The sequence below is a fragment of the Castor canadensis genome, chromosome 15 (genome assembly GCF_047511655.1).
Source record: "Castor canadensis chromosome 15, mCasCan1.hap1v2, whole genome shotgun sequence".
Classification (NCBI taxonomy): Eukaryota; Metazoa; Chordata; class Mammalia; order Rodentia; family Castoridae; genus Castor; species Castor canadensis.
In genome coordinates, this window is record NC_133400.1 from 18,598,231 (window position 1) to 18,614,016 (window position 15,786).

Sequence of the window (15,786 nt, forward strand, 5' to 3'; positions counted from 1 at the left end):
CCTCTTAAACACAGGCCCGCACTCCTCTGCCCCCAATGGAAAATCTGCAAGGAGCCATGAAGCCATACTCCTGCTGCCCTCTTCTCAACCCTCGGATCCAGAAGGGACCGTGTCCCCTCCCTTCATGGCCTGTGCATGTGCTGCTTCTTCCTGCAGCTTCTCCTACTGCTCTTGCTCGCACCCCTACACTTTGCCTAGCAACCTTCTGCCTATTCTTGGGCCTCAGTTGAATGTCCTCTGACACAGAATTTCTCAGGCCAGGACTGGTCCCATTATATACTTTTATGGCACCATGTCTCACCTCTGTCTCTGTCTCATGATCCCTCTGGGGGCTCCAGATTTTGCACTTCTTGTCTGGGAAGCTCTGCATCCCTTCTTCCTGCTACCATATGAATCTTCTGCCAGCTTCTATTCACATACCAAGAACTCACTGAGGCCTTCCCCATGCTGGGATTTTTTTTTCTTTCTCTCTCTCTAATATCTTTCTCCTCTTTGGTACCAATTCTAAGTTTCAACTCCATCACATGAGTTTGGGTTTTTTGTTTTTTTTTTCCTGACTAAATTGCTTATCCAGGGCAGAGATACTTCAGTATGGCACAAGGAAATGCCAAACATGTTTGGTGAATCAATATAGTCTCTAAAATTTCTTCTAACACAAAAGACACCTGATAGATGTTCTTTTGTAACTTTCTATCACACAGTTTCAGATGATACAATATAAGTGTCCAGTATTTTTTCCTTTTTGACATTTTCAGTCAAATGTCTCTGTGTGACAGGATGCCTAAGACTAAGTGCCAACAATTTCTATGGGCAGAAGGGAAAAAATGACCCGATGGGAGGAGATAAATAGAGAACTAAAAGAAGGACAATACAATGTAATCAGAACAAGCTTTTTCTTTATCTTTGGGGGATAGACACCACCACACTGTGACGATGGCACCAAGAGCCCTCTGTGGATGAGAGGGAGGTGGCGGTGAAGGTGTTCAGTGCTAGCTCCACAAACTAGGCTCTGGGACAGCTTCTGAGACCCTCTGTATTAGATACTGACCCGTGTCATGTGCCATTGGTGAGGAGGAAGACAGTGTGCTTTTCCCAAAGGGTGACGATCTCCCCAAGTGATGGCTCTTCTCAGGAGGCAGCAGTGCTTTCCCAGAATAACCTTTTTGCTCTCTATTCAGCTGCTGCAGCAGGTACTCATTAGTCACCACCAGGGATCTGGGGCCCAGAGGGAAAAGGCAGTCATGAAATCACAAAAGCAAAGTAGATGCCATTCAGGTCTGAAATGTTGGCTAAAGACAAATGTAAAACAAAATAACATCTTTCAACAGAATTGTCCAGTTTGTGTGGGGGATATTTTAAAAGCAGTCCTGCAGTTTTTCTTTACAGTTCTGTTTGTGTTCCAGAATGACTGGAGCAAATATTATGTTTCAATTTTATAGAGTGCTTGTTCTCTTGTTTCCAAAGAACTTCCATGATGAGGTAAGTTAAAGCAATAGGACACTGGCTTCTGACCAGGCCTCTAATTCCTCCCCCTGAATCACCGCTTCTTCTCACCTCTGCAACTAATGGTGGGAACCATGATTACGTTCTTGGACTCTGCATTACTAAGTAATGTTAAAAGCGTTCACACATTTGTGTGTTTGTTTGTGGAATTTGGGTGCTGGGGATTGAGCCCAAGGCCTTATGCATGCTAAACACTCACTTTACCACTGAACCACTTCTATATCCCCCTGCTTTTAGCAGCTAAATACTCTTAACCTAAATGAGGGCTGGGGATGTGGCTCAAGTGGTAGGCTCTAGGTTCAATACCCAGCAATGCAAAAAACAAAACAAAACAAAAATGTGTGATTTGCACTGTTAATCTAAATGTCTGTCAACAGAGGACTCATTAAACTGTACAACCACACAATGGAGTACTATGCAGCTATAAAAGGAATGAGAACAAAGTCTATGAACACTGTGAATTGATTTACAAGATAAAATGTTAAAGCAATATTGTTTTTCTTTTTTATGTAATAAAGGGAAAATACAAATACACACCAACAGCCCCAGAAGAAGGTTAGTAGGAAGGAAGAAAAGGATAGAGGAGATAGGAAAGGGAGCTAGACTTTTCTGAATTTATCTTATTTTATAGGATAGATATTGGGACCATATAAGGGTTTTACATAACTATACAAATAAGATTTAATCAAAATAATAAAAAATTTCCCTAAGAATGAGAAGCAAAATGCAACAAATGAACCTATATCCCAAGGCAATAGTTTCGCAATACACAGAACTGTTTAAAGCTAAGGTAAAATGCAGTACTTTGAGTGCACATTTCTAAAGAGAGCTTATCTAATGTTCTCAGCATGTGGTCTCTGGACCAGCAGCTACACCACGTGGAACCTTATCAGAAACACAGATTCGCAGTTCCCAGCACACACTATGGTATCAGAAATTTGGGGGCAGGGACCAACAATGTGCATTTCAACAAGTCTTCCAAGTCATTCTGATGCAGACCCAAGTTTGAGAACCATAACTTTATGCTATTCTCTTTAGTTTTGTACAGTTTGAAATAATTACAATGAAAAAAAAAAAGTCATCCAGAAGGGGTCTGGGGCTAATCCACCAAATGTAAAGCTATGCCAGTGAAAATCAGTGGTGAAGTTTGGGGTTGAAAGTTTGGGTGGTGGGGTGCTCGTATTTAAATAACACTGAATGTCCTAGAAGAAAACGAAATGTCATCATGAAAGCCATTATTTTGCACAATTAATATACACTAGTAATTTTTTTAATGGCTTTCTAGAACTGGCAATGGTCTTCAGACCTTAAGGTATCCCCATTTCTCCCAGCCTGCATCCTGAGTTGCTCCTCTGTGAAGAAGCTGACGCTATTGAGTGCTTCTGAAGAGGACACATACTTTGGATTCTTTCTCGAGCACTCTCTTCTGAGTGTTCTTGATGGTCTTTTGTGACCAATAGCAGGCAGGCATTTTCCAGAGGAGCCAGATGGCTGATTTTAGGGGTACATAGTGACCAAAAAAGTTAGTTGATCCAAAGGTCCTGTTACACCTTGTGAAAAACTAACTATTGGGGTGTTGCAACTCCCCAATTCCAGCCAAAGCATATAGCCTCTGGTGTGTAAAAACAGTACTTAAAGTAGAACTTTGATCCCTGGACTAACTGGCCAGGTATAGAAGGTTTGCTCACACACAGACTGCAGTTAACTTGCAAAGAGTATAGATGTAAACTTTTCAAGCAAAGCAGAAAAGATAATGGGAAGTAAACACATGCTTCTAGGAGTCAGTTAGATAGATCTTCTCCTACCTCTGACTTTCGTGAAGAAGGGCAACTGTCTTCTCCAGCTTTTTCAGCTGGGCAAGTTCCTGGTTCAGGCAAGCCACCTGCATGGTCAGCTGTTGGTTTTTGCGCAGAAGATCATCTACAAAGGGTATAGCAGCCAGGCATGAGGAGGATTCCAGGATACTCATCTTTGAGAAGAGCTGAAGTATTCAGATGTACATCTTGGGCATGGGGGGTCCCCTGGCACTCACCTCCACAACCCATTCGCCATTCCCTCCTTAGAGACAGGAGTTATGTTGGCAAGAATATAGAGTTTGGTAACAGATTTTAATTAAAATTTAAGCACCAAATATTGCACGTTAGTTCATCTTTCTGAGCTTAACTATGAGGATCCAGTGAGACAAGAGTCTTCACTTTATTCTCCATTTTGGTTTGGTCTCTCTCCCCATAGTTTGTGAAAACATCTGGAACTGTGTCAGGCACATAGTAATAACTCAATGAGGAAGGGCTTGCAGACATGGAATTTGTAACCAAGACACTCATACCTACCTCTCCAAATACACTACCACTGCATGCAAAAATGAGGTATGTAAAAGCACAGAACTCTGGTCCTAAAGCAGCCAATCTCCTAGAATAATGTTTCTCAAACATTCATTTGCTTACAAATCACCTGGGGATCTTTTTAAAAATAGATTCTGATTCAGTAGGTCGGAGGAGAGGCCCATTATTATACTTGTCTAAAAAGCTCCCAGGTGATGCTAGCATGGATCGCATTTTGAGTAGCAAGAGTCTGGAAAGTGGAAAAAAGGGCTGCAACTGCTATACTTATCGCCAGTAAGCCAAAATACTAAACAGGGCCTCATGGCCCATTGAAAGGAAGGAATGTATGGACACCTACTTATTTTCAGAGTTGGTAAGTAGGGAAGTGGAAACTGATGTTTTGACTCTTCAGGCTTGTACTAGACAGCACTGAGATTTAACAATGGAAATTTGGTGCTTCCAAACCAAGTTCCTTGTATCAATTTGAATACCTGTAATTTGCTTAGGGAAGATGAGCTAGACATTTAAGTTGAGGAAAGACTTAATCTAAAATACTGGCCTAAACTATGCTAATAATAAAATAGTATAATTAAGAATTAAATGTGGAATTATTTTTCATTTATCACAATGGCAAAATTTTTTAAAATTCTCAGTGTATGCAAAGGTGGAGTGAAAAGGACATTTGAATGCACTTCTGCTGTGAGTGTAAGTCAAAACCATCTTTCTCAGGAGTGATTTGTCAATGTATAGGAAAAGCCTCAAAAATGTCCACATCTTTTGACCCACTAATTCTACTTCTAGGAACATCTCCTAGGAAAACAGTCTGAAATGTACACAAAGATTTATGTATCTAGATATTGATATGCATATAGATATCAATAGCAGCATTATTTATGATAGTATAAATATTTGTACTCTCAGTTCCATCAAGAAGGGAAGAAATGTGATCTTAGAAAAGCATTCCATTCTTTCATTTTTGAGTGTCTGAAACTCTAGAATTACTTGTATCCTCTTTTTTTGGTAGTACTGGTGATTAAACTCAGAGCCTCATGCTATCTCAGTAGGCGCCCTACCACTTGAGCCATATCTCCAGCCCTTTCTTATTCTCTTTATATTATTATCATATGTTTATATAGATGCTATTATAAGTAATGGCAGTTTTAACAAACATTAGAAGCAACTAGGGGGTTTGGCAGAGTGGCTCAAGTGGCAGAGCACCTGCCTAGATAGCATGAGGCCCTGAGTTCAAACCCCAGTACCACCACCCAAAAAAAAGAAGCAACTAGGTAGGTAAATATGGTCTATTAATGTTATTAAGTTAATAACATTAGGATATAGAAACCAGGTCTGTGATTGCCTGGACAGTGGGGGAAACTGATTGCACAAGAGTATGAAGGACTTTCTGGAGTAACAAAATTGTTCTGTATTTTGATTAGGATCAAACTTAAAATATGCACAAGGGCTGGTGAAGTGGCTCAAGCGGTAAGAGAACCTGCCTCGCAAGCATGCAGCCCTGAGTTCAAAACCCAGTACCACCCCCCTAAAAAAACACCCAAAAATATGTGCAAATTATTTTTTAAGGAATCAGGGCACCATTTTAAATTCTGAGTTAAACATACATGTATGGAGGTAAGTTGAGAGAAAACATAGCAAAACACTAGCATTAGTTATTGCTGGGTCATGGGGATGTATTTTCCTCATATTTTTCTAACTTTTTACAGAGAACATGTTCTACTGCTGTAATCACAAAAAACAAATATCATTGTCAAAAATAATGGCAATAACAACATGCATGCATGCTTTTTGCTGACAAAGAGCTTCATCTGGTAACTCAAAGCACCTGCATTACAGCTCATTACATCACAGCAAGGGCTGGTGATGTAGCTCAGTGTTAGAGCACTTGTCTAGCATGCACAAGGTCTGGTTCAATTCCCAGCATCACTAAAAAATAAACAAACAACTCTCTAAGGCAAGCTGATTGTTTCCATTAATGCACAAGAAAAAATAATGACAGAGTAAGCCAAAGGGCGTCAAAAGAGCTTTGAATGATGAAGCTGATTAAACAGGTGATATGTTGTCTTGGGACATCTCACAGATGTTTTTCTCAAACTTACCATGTGTGGGGGATGGGTGTCCATTCACAATTGAGATGGCAGCACCTTCCTCCAGCTGCTGAACTTTTTCTGACAAAATGAGGTTTTCCTCCAGCACTCTGACCAGTTTTTGTTTCAAACTTTCCTTTAGATCAGAAAACAAAACACCAACACATTAAGAATCTGAAATCCTGAGGAGTGCTTCTAGAGGACTAATAGAATCTTTTCCTTTAATTAGTAGAGGTCAGCATCAGTGGAACTTTTTCACTAGAAGATTTTTTTTTTTGATGGTGGTGTTATGGGATTGGAACTCAGGGCCTCACACTTGTTAGGCAGATGCTCTACTACTCTCACTAGAAGTTTAATTCGTTTAATTCATCTAAATGCAGCTCAAGTGTAGCAAACCAATTTACCATATGCAGTCAGGATCTTTCTTGTGGGTTATCTACGACTCTTGTGGAACAAGTGGTGGTTTTGAAAAGTGGCTAGCATTCTGAGTCATATATCTAAAGATTCTAGAACTGAATTTGAAAATCCTCTAACGTTAAGAAAGAGAGAAAAGCTTGGGGTTACAAGTTTTGTCTTCTCCCAGAGCCAGCAACCTGATGCTCTAGCATGGCCCCTGGTTCTACCCTCTCAGCTCATCAAACAGGAGGAAAGACAATCTCAGAGACATCTGCTTCCCTCACTGGATCACACCATAACAAGAACATGATCCTAAACATATTCACTCTAGGCTTTTTGTTCGCTTGCTTCCCCTCCCTTCCCATTTCATCTTTAGGATTTTTAGATTTGGGCTTGGAGGAGAAAGTGATCCCTATAGAACCTCCAGGTTGTCTCCATCTTGACAAGTTTTGTGTTCCTGATTTGTCCAGCCTGACTTTTCCATAGTTTGGAAAGTGTTCACAGTGATGCCAGGGCTCAGTGCTGCTGTAATCCTGTTGCTCTGTCCTTTTCTAGTAACGAAAGAGGAGGAAAGAAAGGAAAGTGAGTCATACCATGTCATTAGGGACCAGCTGCCCAGTCTCTTTCAGTTCACTCTCCCTCCTGTGGAAGGCTTTCCCAGAGTCTTCAGGATGGCAGCGACACCACTGCTGAGGAGGACCAGGGACAACCAAAGACAGAAGCAAATCTCGGGCAGGACCTGCCAAAAATTCAGGATGGGCATATGAGTCAACAACTATCTGCTCTATAATGGGATCTCCCTTTTATAAGAATTTAGTAAGTGGCTGTGAAAGCTATTTTATATAGAATAAAGAACTATACCCTAAGTTCTCTGTGCAGAAAAGTGTTAAGCCCTCCCAAGTGGGTTAGGCTTGAATTACTGAGTAGTGACTCCAGGGTATAATTTCCTACAAAATGGGAGCAACAGGTCAACATGGAAAGGAAAGTAATTTGGCTATGATTTCTCCTTCCATGTGTCTTTTTAGATTTTTCTTTTTGTTACTGGAGGATGGAACCTAAGGTCTCATACAAGCTAGGCAAGCACTTTACCACTGAACTACAACCTCAGCCCTTTGAAATAATAATAAAAAAATTCTGTCACAAACAACTTTCAAATATCTAGTTTTTACTTAAACTTTTACTAATAAGTAAAAGTTCCTTGAATTCTTTCATTAAACAACAAATAAATATAAGAGCCAACATTTTCTTTTTTGTTTTTTTTTTTTTTTTTCTTTTTTCTTTTATTATTCATATGTGCATACAAGGCTTGGGTCATTTCGCCCCCCTGCCCCCACCCCCAGAGCCAACATTTTCAAAAGTGTTTTTTCTTCATGTTTCTAAAAATGAATCCCTCAAAAGAATCCAAGACATTCATGATTTTTTTTTTTTTTCAGTACTGGGGCTTGAACTCAAGGCCTACACCTTGAGCTACTCCACCAGCCTTTTTTGTGTTGGATATTTTCAAGATCGGTCTCAAGAACTATTTGTCCAGGCTGGCTTCAAACTGTGATTTTCCTGATCTCTGCCTCCTGCTTAGCTAGGATTATAGGTGTGAGCCACCAGTGCCCAGCTCATATGAGTTTTTAAAATCATAACATTATAACAGTCATCTCAGAACTGGGTTGATCAAACCTAATTTCTGTTGCATTCATTACTGGTACTTTTCTAAGGATCATAAAATCTTTTTTGTAATTATTAGCACGACCACTCTCTATTGCAAATATCTGGTCATTCCAGATGTTACCAAGACTACACACACAAATACACACATATGTGCGTGTGCACGTGAGTACACACATATACCATTATAGGAGAAATAAAACAATTGGTCAAAAACAACTGGAAAGAGCGCTGATTTAAAAAAACACAGAAGATGAATGTGATAGAAATGCAGATTTATTAATGATGGTGTTTCTGAGAAGTTTTGGTAATAGATACAAGAACACTTTTCCTTGCAAGTTAAGGGGGCAAGGTGGCTTTTAACAGACCACAGAGCAGAAGCAAGATCCAGCCCTTCCCCCAAGCACCCAGAATGCATGAACTCACCCAGAAACTTCTTGTTGAGAAGGAGGGAGCCAGAGCCACTCCAGTGCTTATCCACGAGCTCCAGGAGCTGTCTGAGGACAGTGACCACATGGGGGGTTCTGGCAGAGATCGGGGGACTGTGGTTTCCTGGCAAACCATGCAAACTGCCCAGGTCACTAGAGAGAGGCTCAAGAAAAAAACAAAAATCCCAACCATTTGTCATTCTTACACAATAAGGGAAGTAAGAATCCAGATATTTAAAACATTAAAATTTTTAAAAAATAAAGATGGTTTCATCTTTCAGTTTAGATTTGAATAGCATATTATTTATGTCTAACACATAAGATTGTCAAGGACAATGTTTTTGGTGGTACTGGGATTTGAACTTAGGGTATTTTGCTTGCTAGGCAGGCACTCCCCAGTCATTCAAGGACAATTTCAAAGGTAGGGATTTGAAATCTGTAGGGATTTTCAGAATATAAAAATGTGTCGTTTGATGCTTACATCTATGGTTCAATATATTATGTAATATAGAAAGATCAAACCACAGAACATTTTAAAAAGCACTATATATCATAAAATAAAATTGGGAGTAATTTAATAAGAAATTATAGCCCACAATAAGCTTCTATTTAATACATTATGTAATGAACATATATGTCATATTACATTTTAAATGTTACATACTAAATATTATTATTGGAGCTAGTACTAAAGATTTTTTTATTCAGTGAGAATTACATATATAGATGTATAGATAAATCTATGTAGTAAAATTCATAACTGTTTTTAGTCATTCCTACCTAATATTTATGTAATTTATGTAATTGTGAATTTTATTATATAAATCTTTTCTAGAGTCTCATGCACTGCAAGAAAGCTGATATAGGTTGGAGATATGGCTCAGTGGTAGAGCACTGCCTAGCATCCAAAGGCCCTGGGTTTGACTCCCCAGCATCACACATACACACACACACACACACACACACACACACACACAATGCTGATATAAATTAAAAACAGCTGATTTATTTCTCAATCTTTGGCTCTTTTTATGTAAAAATCTTTGGATGATTAACTAGCTAATGAAACAAAACACCAAAGATAATGACATTTATGACTTGAGTCACACATGTGCCCTAGGATTGGTAGGAAAAGGCATTACAAATGAGACAAACATTTATTCAACATATCTGTACTGAGCCCTGATCATGTGTTCTGGGAGTGAGTACTGAACAAGTGCCATGGCCACCACAAGCCCCACTTCATAGGAACTGGTCAGAAAGGAATATGTACTGCCACTGGTTTTTTGTGGATTACAATTTTGGGTGTATATCATATAGCAACTTGGAAACTTATATGTACATTCCAGCATTTTCATTTATCACTGTCTGGGGAGAGTTAGAGGTAATTTTCATGAACTTTGACACAATTTTGTTTCCTTTCAAGACTTTGAATTTTCAGCAAATTATGCCTTATAGCTTTTTAAAGGCAATATCTGCATTAATTTTTATAATTTGTCCACACCTCTAAAGTCAATGTATTAAAAATAAGTATTTTAACTACAAATTCATATGTAGTTTAGGTTTGTGTATTGTAGAATTGTTTTTTTAAATAACTTTTTACATTTTCTTTGGCGGCACTGGGGTTTAAACACAGGGCTTTATGCTTGCAAGGCAGGTGACCTACAAATTTAACCATGCCTCCATCCCTACTTTTTACATTTTAATGCTCTTTTTTCAGGGATATTCTGACTTACAGGTTTTAGAAACTCCGCAGTATATTTCTTTTATATTTGAATTTCGGGGCTTGAAATAATATAGCTCAGTGGTAGAGTGCTTGCCTAGCATGTAGGAGTTCCTGAGTTCTAGCCCTAGTACCTCCTCCTCCAACCAAAACACCAAAAGGCTGGCTTTATATTTATATTCAAACAGGTCCTTGAAAGCTTTCCATATAAAGAAAAATAATGTCTAATAGGGAAAAAGAAATGGGAGTTTTAAAGATAGTTCAGAAAATGCATTGAGATTTAAAAAAATTTTTAACAATGTGTGAAATAGAGGTAAAAAAATTTCCTAGACAATCTTAGTAATACAGCATCCCAAATATCTTAAGAGTTCCTCTGTCTTCACCCTAAGTACATTAATACACAGTTAGTGTTTTTATCTGATACATAGGCATTTGTGGCTGAGAATGGAGAGACCAAAAGTTAAAGAAAGTGTTACAAGACTGCCCCCTTTGGTGCACAAAAATTATAACCACTTCCAAGGTTCTGAAAACTCAATAGGAAATATTGAGTCAAAACCAAAACCAAAACCAAAACAACAACAAAAAACAACCCAAAACTTTCTGTAAGCTAATCCCAATATGCAAAAAGATTTTGAACAACTGAAACACAAGTGACTAGAAGTAGTTGGGTTTGACCAAATACCTTGCTTCCTTACAGGATAGTAAATGATTAACTGACAAATTATTTATATGGGAAAGGATCATGGGCTCAGGGAAAGAGGGTCCCGAGAGCTGTGGTTCCTCTAGCCAAAGAGAAGGCTTCATGATGGCAGTAAGACCTAGAGAAAAATGAAAAAACAGACAAGAGAGGAGAGTAGAAGAAAGTCTCCCCAAGAAATGTATGTGAAGGCAGGGACCAAACTCCTTAGTAAGAACTAAATAATATTGAAGTTTTATTGTCTAACACTATCATATTATGATTTTATAAAAATGAGTCATTTGTGGGAATGATTCATAATTTTTCATTCATTCTCTGTGCCACTTTCAGTTAAAAATCCCTTGGATAATCTAATTCATCCACTTACTGCTACTTTGGAAGAAATTTAGAAGCATTTGAATTTCAAGACAGAAAAGCAAAGCAATACTTTTATAAGAACTATTTCAAGTTAGTCACTTGTGGGTGAAAAAAAATGTGTAAACATGATGCTACAAAGATCTTTAGCCAACCCCAAGGACCCTGAAACTTCCCATTCCTTCCTGTTGGTAAACTCTTGCGAGTCATTTAATATCAAAGTACTTTCCCACAAGGTTTATGCTCTGGAAGCAGATCAGGGACAGGTCCCTTGCAATAGAAATGAAAATGGTGGCAGTCGGGGAATGACTTTCCAAAGCACTGAAAAATCTCAGACTTTAGCCTGACTTATTAGCCACTAGCCTCTGCAAATCCACTGCACCTCTAGTACTATTGGTCAGAACCACCACCATCCCCAACAGAACCCAATTCTGGTTCAGGCTATGTGCTTCTTGTACATGCACAAACAAGCCAATACTTGCCTCGATGCCTGCTGCATCTTGGAAACCATGCTTTGGATTCAGGTTGGCAAGAATATTGTCCTTCCTCTTGAATCCTCTCCTTGATGGGCTTACTGACCCCTTGGTCAGAATTTCTCTGTCTTCTGAAGTCCCAGGGGGCAACAGCAGGTTTCGAAGAGTGTTTCCCAGGACTGAGTTGTTTGAGAAAGATCCTTGTGTTAGTGTTAAATCACCAAGGCTGCTAGATAATTGTTGCTCGACATTGACCAGCAAAGCAGGGTCACTGTTGAAATGGGTTGTGGCATACAGATCTGTGGAGGAAACAGTCTGGGAGATGAACCTGTCTTTCACCTGGCCCACATCTCACACCCATATGTACCTAAAGTGGAGTCCAACGGTCATAATAACTACTCCCTAGCATATACCCTCAACTCTTTGGACCTTTTTTCTCTCCTTCCACCTGACAAAACCTCAACTCTGGTTAAATCTAGCTGTCCACATATTTCAAACCTATACCAGAGCAGTGGGACGTGGTTGAATAACACATATCTGGCTTTTTTTTTTTTAGTGGTACTGGGATTTGTGAACTCAGGGCCTCACACTTGCTAGGCAGGTGTTCTATCACGCAAACCACAACTCCAACTGTTTTTGGGCTTAGTTATTTTTCAGATAGAGTATCAGGCTTTTTGCCCAGCTGGCCTAGACTGTGATCCTCCTACCTATGCTTCCTGCATAGCTGGGATTCCAGGCATGCACCACCATACCCAGATCAACAGGCATTTGTTCTGACCTTCCTTGCTAGCTTGTCTGGGCCCTTAGTACTTCCCAACTCTCCTCAAAAGTTAGTCTCATCAATTTACTCTTCTATTTCCTGAGATGATTCTTTCTCTTTTCTCCTCAAACTTCCAACACCATCTTCTCCTTCTTTTTCTCAGGTGCTGACCTTTTTACTGAGAAAATGGTGACAATCAAAGAAAACATTCACTTGATCCCAACACTGAATCTATCAAGTCTATTTGTGGCCATAAATTCTCTGCCTCCTTTTTGTTACAACAGATGAATGCCAGTCACTGGGATGACAGGCACACACTCACTGAGCCCCAGCTATAGGTTCAGATGGGGTCTTGTGAAGTTTTTGCCCGGGCTGGCTTTGAATTGCAAACACTTGAATAATTAAGATTACAGGAATAAGCCACCAATACCTGGCTTTCTTTCTTTCTTTTTCTGTAATTGTTCCCTTTCTCTCCTGCATCATTAGTTTTCCCTCTACTGATCATTTCTATCAGTCCTCGAGCTACAGTTCCATTTCTTGGTTTCACTTTAATGCAAAACTCCTTGAAGGGGTTGTATATATTCAATAACTCTATTGACTCACTTCCAAGTTTTTTCTTGAACTCCACCTCAATAAGGCTTTTATTTCCAACATCCCCTGAAGCTGTTCGTTAATGTCTTTTGCATTACCAAATACTATCCTCACTCTTCAGCCCCAAGCTCCAACCTCCAACAGAGGCATCTGATGCAGCCCTGTCACCTCCTCCTTCCTGAACACTTCTGTATTTGGCTCCCAGGGCAATATTCCATTTTGTCTTTTCTCCTTCTTCTTTACTGACTGCTTCTTTCTCATGATTGCTACTTTTTATTTCTTTAACTTCTAATTCTTAGAGGGCTTGGGATCAGTCCTTAGCTGTCTTTCCTGTCTAAATTCATCCAGTCCTGTAATTCTAATTGCATTCTAATGCAATCCATACACTTTTACTTCCCAAATTCATATTTCCAACCATGTTGGCATCTCTGGGATTTTTTTTTTTTTTTTTTTTGGTGTTAGTGGGGATTGAATTTAGGGCCTTCAACCTTGCTAGGCAAGTGCTCTACCACTTGAGCCATGCCCTAGTACTTTTACTTTTAGTTCATTTTACAAATAAAAGTCCCATTTGCTTCAGGCTGGCCTCAGACCAGGATCCACCTCCCAACTACCTGGGACTATAATTTTTTATATTTGTCATATAACCTGTTCCTTCCACTCTTTTTCATCTAGTAAATGATAACTCCTAAGTAATCATTTGATAGCTGTTAGTCACCATCTTTGACCCTCTGTCTCTCATACTTCATCCTCAAGTCATCAGTAAAATCATGGGGTGTTATCTTCAGAACATTTTCCAAATCGAACTAACTCACACCTCCTCCACTGTTCTCTCTCTAGCCCAAGCCACAGCCAACTCTTACCTAGATTCTAATCTCTTAAATGATTTTTTAGACATTTCCACTCTCGTTCCCCACTCCACGGTCCCTTTTCATCTCACTATCCTAACTTCATCTATACACTTTGCTTACTTTATTCACAGGGGTTCCTTCCAGCCTCACGAACTTCACACTTATTATTCTATCTAGAAAGTTCTGCCCCTAATCATTCACATTGTTTATACTCTCATTTCACTCAATCTCTACTTTCTTTGTGGTATTTGGGTTTGAACTCAAGGCTTCTTGCTTGCTAGGCAATGCTTTATCTCTTGAGCCATGCCTCCAGTCCTTTTTCGCTTTAGTTACTTTTTGGATAGGGGCTCATATTTTCGCCTGGGGCCCACCTCAGACCATGATACTCCTACCTATGTTTTCTGAATAACTGGGATTACAGGCACATGACACCACTTCTGGCTTGTTAGTTGCAATGGGGTCTCACTAACTTTTTTGGGAGCAGCCTTGAACCTCAGTCCTATAGATCTCCATCTCCCAAGTAGCTAGGATTACAGGCCATGCTTGACCTTCAAGTCTCTACTTTTATGATGCTTAATCAGAGAGGTTTTCCCTGACCATTAGTCTAACACATCACCTCTTCCAGATGGGTATGGGTGGCTCATGCCTGTAATCTTAGCTACTTGGGAGGCTGAGATCAGGAGGATTGCAGTTCAAGACCAGCCCAGGCAAATACTTTTTGAGATCCCATCTCCAAAATAACCAGAGCAAAATGGACTGGAGGTGTGGCTCAAGTGGTAGAGTGCCTGCTTTGCAAGCACTTTGAAGCTCTGAGTCCCACCAAAAAAAAAAAAAAGCCTCAAAATAAAACAAGAAACATCACTTCTTCCTTAGTATTTCTATACACTAGTTTTTCATCCCAGCACTTATCGTAACCTGATATATGTTTATATGTTAACCTGTTCCTTATATCCTATTAAAATGTAGAAATTATGATAAAACATATATGAAATTTAATATTTTTTGCTACCTTATCTACAGAGCTAGAACAGTGTCTGGCACACAATAGGTGTTTGATGAGTTTTACTGACTAAGTTAATAACAACTGAAAGGCAGTCTTTATCACTTACCCTGACATTAGTAATTCAGAATAGTAGTGAATGTGGCCAGAAAAGACTAGACACTTCTAGAAACATTCCTGGGATGCTAGGTTAACTAAAACAACATATAATTGTAGAACTCATATTCCTACAAGTTTTCTCTAATATATCTGTCATGTAAAACTCATATCCTAGCAGATGTTTGGAAGTTCCATGGACCACTGGTGACCCTGAAATACAATTTAAGAAATGTTAATTCTATGGATTAAGAAAATGTGGTATCTATACACAATGGAATTTTATGCAGCCATGAAGAAGAACAAAATGTTATCATTCACTGGTAAATGGATGGAATTGGAGAACATCATTCTGAGTGAGGTTAGCCTGGCCCAAAAGACCAAAAATCTTATGTTCTCCCTCATATGTGGACATTAGATCAAGGGCAAACACAACAAGGGGATTGGACTTTGAGCACATGATAAAAGCGAGAGCACACAAGGGAGGGGTGAGGATAGGTAAGACACCTAAAAAAACAAGGTAGCATTTGTTGCCCTCAATGCAGAGAAACTAAAGCAGATACCTTAAAAGCAACTGAGGCCAATAGGAAAGGGGACCAGGAACTAGAGAAAAGGTTAGATCAAAAAGAATTAACCTAGAAGGTAACACACACACATAGGAAATTAATGTGAGTCAATTCCCTGTATAGCTATCCTTATCTCAACCAGCAAAAACACTTGTTCCTTCCTATTATTGCTTATACTCTCTCTTCAACAAAATTAGAAATAAGGGCAAAATAGTTTCTTCCGGGTATTGAGGGAGTAGGGGGGAGAGGGAGGGGGCGGAGTGGGTGGT

General features: G+C 39.4%; 1 protein-coding gene across 1 annotated transcript in view; it reads right to left on the reverse strand.

Moving 5' to 3' along the window:
• Positions 1 to 879: 879 nt before the first annotated feature.
• Lrrc36 (leucine rich repeat containing 36) overlaps positions 880 to 15,786 on the reverse strand; it is a 48,005-nt gene continuing 33,098 nt past the window's right edge. The window contains exons 9-14 of the mRNA XM_020171151.2: positions 11,666 to 11,955; positions 8,408 to 8,573; positions 6,916 to 7,061; positions 5,939 to 6,062; positions 3,309 to 3,423; positions 880 to 1,215 (exon numbers count right to left, since the gene is read on the reverse strand). Of these exons, the coding sequence (XP_020026740.2) occupies positions 990 to 1,215; positions 3,309 to 3,423; positions 5,939 to 6,062; positions 6,916 to 7,061; positions 8,408 to 8,573; positions 11,666 to 11,955 (1,067 nt within the window). The 3' untranslated portion in view covers positions 880 to 989. The remainder of the gene's footprint in view (positions 1,216 to 3,308; positions 3,424 to 5,938; positions 6,063 to 6,915; positions 7,062 to 8,407; positions 8,574 to 11,665; positions 11,956 to 15,786) is intronic.